The sequence below is a fragment of the Eublepharis macularius genome, chromosome 5 (assembly GCF_028583425.1).
Source record: "Eublepharis macularius isolate TG4126 chromosome 5, MPM_Emac_v1.0, whole genome shotgun sequence".
NCBI lineage: Eukaryota > Metazoa > Chordata > Lepidosauria > Squamata > Eublepharidae > Eublepharis > Eublepharis macularius.
Genome location: NC_072794.1, coordinates 42309658 through 42317231, shown reverse-complemented (window position 1 = coordinate 42317231; position 7574 = coordinate 42309658). Strand labels below are relative to the sequence as shown.

Sequence of the window (7574 nt, the reverse complement as noted above, 5' to 3'; positions counted from 1 at the left end):
CCACTCCTAGAAACCCTACCTGAGCAGGCAGCAGGAAATGTACCAATAATAAATAATAGCCTAGCCCCAGAGCCTGGCAGCAGCCCTGGAACCTGAAGGGGTAGATCCCTATCCCACCACACACAAAGAAAATTCAAGCTCCAATGCACTCACCCTGTCTCTCTAACAGCAGCTGTCTCTCCCTGAAAGCCAGAGCTGGGAGCCCCCCTCCCCCCTGGTCTTTTCCTCTTGTAACAAATTTGGAGCTCCACACTTGGAAGGAAGACCTGCCTATCAAGCTAAATTGGGCTTAGATTGGGGTTTCCAGGGCAACAGCAGGAGTTCAGGCAGAGTTCAGACAATCCCTGCCTGAGTTGCCATGGGAATTGATTGCAGGTGCCAGGCTATCTGGCTTGACGAACAGCAATGAACGAGGCTTGCAACAACCACCTGTTTGTTTAGAATGGGGCCTCATGAACAGCTTGTTCACAAACAGCAGATTGGGCTGTTTGTGGGTTTTTAAAGTTTGTATTGCTGTTCGTGCCCATCTCTAGTGGTGAAGCTGGAAGGTTACTGAGCGATCGCTAAAAGTTCTTGAAAATGCATGTGCAATTTGGATCAAAAAAGAATAGTAAGAGAAAAATACATACAAAAAAGAATTACACTGTTTGAAATGTTTTGGGCAATTTTCTGAAAACTAAGCTGCAGTACTTCTATATATACATTCCACTTTTTAATAGAAGAAGGTGAAGTAGTTCTGTTGTCTGGTATCCTCCATGTTAAGCATTCAGATCTCAATGCAAGAGAAGAAAAGTTGAGTGGGATGGGAAGGTGATGTCGCTTTGAGGACTTATATACAAACAGGACACTTCAGAAGATCCATTGCAGAGTAGTGGTTAGTGTATTGAGTTAAGGCTTGGGAGACCAAGGTTCAAATCCCAATTTTGCCTTGAATTTTGCTGAGTGACCTAGGGTCAATAACTCAATTTCAGCTTCCTCGCAGCACTGTTGGGATTAAACCAAGAAGGGGGGGGGAGTGGACTGGGAAGTGAAAATGGCCCCGGAACAAGCAAAGCTGAGTGGTCTTTTTGGCACTACAAGCTAGGGCTACAAGGGTCACTCATTCTAGCAGTTCCAGCAATGGGTATTAGCTCATCCATCATATCCTTTTTCAAATCAACAGCAGGACAAGAGACAATGGAAGAGCTGACATCGATTACTGCTGCTCATATAAATTTTCTTTATTTAAATGGTAAACAGTAAACATAAAAGGTATAAACAATAAACAATAACCCTAAAAGATAAAAAACACAACATTCTAATGATACACTAACAATACATATAGACATACAATAACAAACTAGACAAATAAATAATCATAATAAAGGGGAAAAACAGTTTTAAAAGATAGGGAAAGGGAAAGGCTAAAACTAAACCACAAATTGAGTTCCGATTTTCTCTGCAACAAATATATATTGTTTTCAAAGTCTCACTTATTCTATGTTAAACATAAGAGCACTCTTTTTCATATTGTTCATGTTTCTTAATCCATAAATCCAGATATCATCAAGTAATTATTATCTATTTCATGTAAAAAGTCTATAAACGGTTTCCATTCAGCCACAAACAAACATCAATTACTGTTGCTGACGATGTTAGCCAAGGTGCCCCTGAAGTGCTGGCAGAGTTAAGCACTTGGCTGTGCTTATACCTGGCCACCAATAGCCCTCAAGGTCAGTGCCCACTGGGAAATTTCCCTTTAAGTTAAATGGCTAGTCCTCCATATATTCTGCGCTGATCTTGGAGGAAAGGAGGGATAAAAATGTATAGATGGAAATGTCTGCGTAAAAGATTATTTTTAGAGATGGCAAAAATGCCCCCCCCCCACACACACGTTGGAAAGCAGATTGGCCTGCTTAAGAACACATGCACACAATGTAAAAGATTCCTTTAAAAGATGCTAAGCATGAGAACCGACCTTCTTACCTACCTCACAGCTGTGAAAGAATATTTCAGCACTGGAACATTTCCTCAATCTTGGTCTCTTTTAGGATTACTATAGCAACAATTAGTTAGGATAGCACATGCCCTAGGCAGCTGCCTCATGCAGACAAAGGAGATGAAAACCTGTCTTTTGAAGAAAACTATTGTCATACACCCTCCCTTCCAACCCCTTTCCATGCCTTCTCTGTTAGACATCGCATAAAGTAACAATAGAGGTGGGCTGCAGAGACAGACACTGGCCTACCCTCTCTAAAGAAAAGAGAACAGCAGGCAACTGGGGAAAGTCAGTTATAAAAATGAAAAACAGGCAAAGAAATGCACAAAACAGAATTCTGTTCTTTGGCCTTTATAGTCCAAGATCTGCTTGTTTTCATATAGTATCCAATGGCTACCTACCATCTGCTCTTCAGAGCTATTTTGACAACAATTTGAATAAATGGGTGAATTGACATTCACATATATAAATGCTGAAGAATAAATATACAGACAGGCCAGACTGATGAAGATGAAGGCAAAAAAATGTTCTCTGTGTGCCTCTGTAAGAAGGTCATTTTTACAATGCAGAGACTGCAGTTCCTCCCAGTTTAGATAACCAGTTTTTTAAAATAAGGAAATCTAAAAGCTACTGAAAACAAGTTCAGAAAGATAACAATGATGACTGTGAATTTTTCATTGGTGCAGACAACTTCCGCACTATGAAACTTTTGCACTGCCACTGCTGAAAAATTCTTTTTCCACAAGTTATAAGTGGAATTGAAATGTGGGCTCCGTAAAGCACTTGTTACCAGTAAAAAAAGTCCAGCAATGTCTGTCCCCATACACAAGATCCTATTATTATTTTACCTGGAAACAGTCAGCAAATCTAATTCTGCAAAGGTTCAACTTCCTCTTGCAATTTGTCTCTTTACAGAGCTCAAACAGATCATATGAAGATCATCTTGGTCCTTTTATAAAGTTGAAGGCTTGTGTAGGCTCTCTTTGCATCAGAGCTGAGTAAGAAAGACTTCACCTTCTAACGGGTGTTGCTAATCAAAATTGAGCTCCCTGTCTGAGCATCTTAAAGGGCATCTTAAGCATCTTAATATGCATTTCAAAGGGAAACCCTTTTTATTTTAAAATACTAATAGTGAAGTAGCACAGCCAGTTTTGAATAATATAATCAAGGTGGGTTCAGTCAAAAAGAGTTCAGTTCTCTATCCCTTCTCAACATGGACCAAGATCTGTGTTCACTATCTCAACTGTCTGAACCTTTACCTTTTTTGTTTCACAGAATTAGAACTGCTTCTAATTCTTTGTATTTAATTAATCACTTCCTGTTAACTCATGATGGCCGCTTATAGTAGACCATGTACTACCATGTACTACTAAATTTCTTTGTGGGCATGCTGGTGGTGATGCTTTTCCCTTTAGACCTAAAGCCATTGCTCTCTAGTTTTCTTTTAGTTTTCATGTTTGTAACTACATGATTTTGATAACATAAAAAAGGGAAAGAAAAATTGAAATAAAAGCATTAATTAAAGTATCTTCTCCTCCCTCGCCTTCGGCAACAAGAACTCATTAAGATTTAAGACGCCATTATTTAGCTGAAAGCAGTAGATATTACTTTAAAACAATGGAGGGTAGAAAGAAAATTTAAAGGGGCTGTTGTAGTCCTCAGTGGCATTCCGTCAGGCCCCATGTGGACTGTTGGCACACTGCAATTATATTTTAAATGAAAAAAACCAACAAACTTAAAAATACTGAAAAACAACAGATGCAGCTTCTTGATAGCAACATTATTTGAATCCTCTGTGAACACCACATATCTGCAGCAGTTTAAATAGGTAGAGTGGGAATAGGAGTTGCTCCTCATTCACTATTTTCATGATTGTAAATATATGTGTAAAGTCATCAAATGGTCTAGATTCAGCTGTGTTTGGCAATAGTGAGGGCTGTTCAATGGATCATTAGACGTTACCAGAGGAATGTGGGTTTCCAGTCCCTTGCTTTACCTGGAGACTAGATGCAGGGGAACATGCGTGGGAGAATAAACAGGTGGGAGTGTTCTACGTCACCTTCCACAGGTTTCATTCCCACGCCCCAATACCCACTAAGGCACTAAGGCTCCCAGCTAATTATACTGGGAGAAAAACTCCTGGGAGCGTTTGCAGGACAGAACCAGTACAGATGCAGGGTGGACGAAGCATACCTCCATTCTGCCCACAAACGTCTTCCTGAAAGTTTCCTACTGCAGCTCTGGAATTCCTATTCGCTTGACCATAGGAGGTTGGGCCTAATTGTAATTAGTTCTGCTCTCAGATGTTGTACTCTGGAGGATAACAGGGAACTGAGTATATTGAGGTTCTCCTTCATTTTTCTCTCATATATATTTGGGAGATGCTTTGGTGGTATGCTAAAAATTCAGTATAGGGAATGTAGAACAGGGTGTATACCTGATGTAATGTCTAGGTTGGAGGTGGCAATACCCTGGTGGGAAGGCTGTTTTCTGAAGCAGATGATGATGATGATCCAATATTCTCTTGACAGATACAATTATATCTAATATTATCGTATAATTTGCTAATATCAGATTTCGCTCAACCTGTAAGAAACAATCTGTGGGGCAGTCAAGCTTGAAATTTGAGGAACTAAATACAGGATCTGAGATCAGGGAGTGGCTCAAAAGTTAATGGAGAAGTCCATTTTAAAGTTGATTATAATATTTTTACTTAAAACAAGCCTCAGAAAAGGTTTTTAAAACATAAGTATATCTTTCATTGGATTAAGGAATAACTGAAAAAAGTTAGTCGGGCTGCATTCTTAATAAGGAAACAGGTCGCAGTTCTGTTAGCATTTCTTTTAAAAATCCTAACACAATTAAAGATGTGATTCCAAGAAAACCCTTACAAGATGCTTTCAAAGGTAGCACGGTCATGACTGCACTGTGGATATTTTTGAAATACAAATGACCAAATTACCTTGAGGTCAATGCCGGGAAGCTTTGGCAAATACAAGAGGACATATGGCATGGAAAATATAGCCACATGGTTATATAACCAAGTTCTACTGTGATGAGAACTTACTAAGAAGTTTTCAGTACAAACCCATTTGGAGCAGTAGTTTTTAAGCTTCCTATCTTCTGGAAACTCTTTGATTTGTCTGCTTAGGAAGATCTTGTATAGGATTCTGAGTCATGCCCAAAGAGCACAGATCCACATTGTAAGCATGGCTTCAAACACTCTCAACACATCAGCAGTGGTAAATCAATTTGTTATTCAGAGCATCTGGTTGGCCATTATTGAGGTCCTTATCAAGGAAATCCTTTTAAACTTCTGAAGCACTTCAGGCATCTTAGGAATATAATATTTTAAAATATTAATTATTAAACTATTTATATCCAACCTTCCCCATCATCAACGGCAATTGAAGGATCCACACAATTCATTAGGTCTTTTAATGATTTAATGTGCTTTTGATTTTGAGAAGTCGTTTCTGAAGTGCTGAAGAGATATCCTATTGATTTTGGTCTTTTATATGCCTTTTTGTCCCAGTCGCCTCTGTACCTCAAAGTGTGTTTTGTACCAACACCACTTGATCTAGTTAAGTTTCTATCACAACCTCTACTCCATTTTAAAACTGTACAAGTTGCAAACCACATAGTTCTCATTCTCCATCATATCATAACCTAAAACAACTTTTCCCCCTCTCTCCTTCTTCATTGTTATTTCTTTTTGTACCAAACATCCAGCCTGATGAAGAGTTCTGGAAAACTCCAAAGTTCCCTTTCTGTTCTGTGGTATTTTGGTAGGTCTGAATCTAAAGCTATTTCTTGGCTTATCTGTTACTCGTGGTACCAAAAGGAACAAATGAGGAGTGGTTACCTACCGGTTTTGACAGCATCCATTTCCACAAGGGCCAAGCCAAACACCAAGACTTTAAACCACAAAAACATGGTTATATCCAGGTATCAGACGTATCCTTACAAAACAGCATGTGTATCTGTCTCTGGAAAGCAAAATAATTGTTATCTCGGTGTCAATTTCTTGCCAACATCCAAATCAAACGCCGAATATGCTATGCACATACACAGCAAAGCCTCCTTATCATTCAGGGAGCAGCTTCCTCTGACACCCAAGACTAACCACTGGCTGTCACACTGTAGAGCAAAGTGATGTCAGAGACAATTTTATCCACTTCTCTAAAAAACACCACTTTTTTTTCAGTTTCCAGGAAGCCGAGAGGGTTTTTCTTAAGTTGCTGCAGAGTTGTTCTGACTTCCGAGTTGAAGCAGATAACTTCAGTTCTGAGGAACTGAGAAGGGCTCGCTTTTAAAAGGTGAAATGGTTAAAATGCCTTATTACTTTGGAGGGCAAAAATTAAAAAAAACAAACAATTTTACCACAGGAAGAAAATGCAGTCTTTCCCATAGCACTGAACCAAGTGCGCCAACATAATTAACTGATACGTCTCTAACATTGACGAACAAGTCCCAATTACTTATAAATAGGACATAATCCTTGCTAACATGCATGTAGCTGATATATGAAACAGAATCATCATATGGGCACAACAGAGCCCTGCCCACCTCCCTATAGGCTGTACACAATAGACTCTCCATTATGAGAATTAGAAGGTCTGTGCACTCCTTTCCTGATCTTCATCTACTCCCTCTGTTTACTTGGGTGCAAGTTACTTGAACCTCAGAGTTTGAGCAACTAGCACCAGGCTGAAAAAGAGGGCTGAATGGGGATGTGGTAGGCACACACAGCATAGCCCTCCTATTACCTCCAATAACCCTCTGGGTTGCATACACATCTGCCAAAGGTGGAATGAGGAAATGGGTTCTGACAGAGGATTATGGAAATCCCTCTGTTGTGTGGATGCTATCTCTGAGCTAGGGTGGCTCATATTGATGATGAATTTGACATCCCCCACCACACACACACCACATTCTCTTCAGTTTTGATGCTGGCTCCTAAAAGTTTCATTCTAGTATCAAGCTGCTTGAAACATAGTCTCCACCCTTAGGATAAGAGAAGACAGTGCAGACAAAAAATATTGTACATTCCCTTGCAATAAATAAGAGGCTATGTGAAAATCACTGGGTATGTTTGCAGGAGAAAAATGAATGACATTTGATCGGAAAATTCTACTGAATTATAGTTTTGCTAGTGTCACCATGTGTGGTAGATTTCTTCACATGAAGAGACACCTTCCTCATCTAACTTGCCCACACCATGAGATTTCCATTATACCGTGCTCCCACTCAGTAGACTACCAAGCAGACTTGAGGTGGGAGGAGCTTCAGTTGACAGACCTAGAGAGATTAGCTTGTTCCAGGGGAGCTCACAGTTTGAACCTCTCTTATTACAGGATTTCATGAGGAGTCAGCTGGGAAAATGCAGTTGTTGCATATCTGACCATAGTGACACTCAGCTCAGTAACATCTGGGATGAATTAACAAGCTCTATGTGGGGTTGTTTTGAATAATTTCTAGAAACATTAATATCAATATGTGCAAAATGGCCACAGTCACAGTCTTAACTGATTAGCATATAAGATCAGTATTCTGTCAATTGCACTGGTGTTTTGTGTGTTTCCTAGTCTGGTTT

At 39.6% G+C, this 7574-nt stretch overlaps 1 protein-coding gene across 4 annotated transcripts in view; it reads right to left on the bottom strand.

Annotated features, from left to right (window-relative positions):
- PTPRC (protein tyrosine phosphatase receptor type C) overlaps positions 1 to 6098 on the bottom strand; it is a 103095-nt gene extending 96997 nt beyond the window's left edge. For 3 of the 4 annotated variants that reach the window (XM_054981648.1, XM_054981651.1, XM_054981650.1), the window contains exons 1-2: positions 6049 to 6098; positions 5848 to 5967 (exon numbers count right to left, since the gene is read on the bottom strand). In XM_054981648.1, the coding sequence (XP_054837623.1) occupies positions 5848 to 5914 (67 nt within the window). In that variant the 5' untranslated portion in view covers positions 5915 to 5967; positions 6049 to 6098. Of the gene's footprint in view, positions 1 to 5847 lie in introns of all 4 variants that reach the window. The other variant, XM_054981649.1, reaches the window with a different exon arrangement.
- Between the last annotated feature and the right edge of the window lie 1476 nt (positions 6099 to 7574).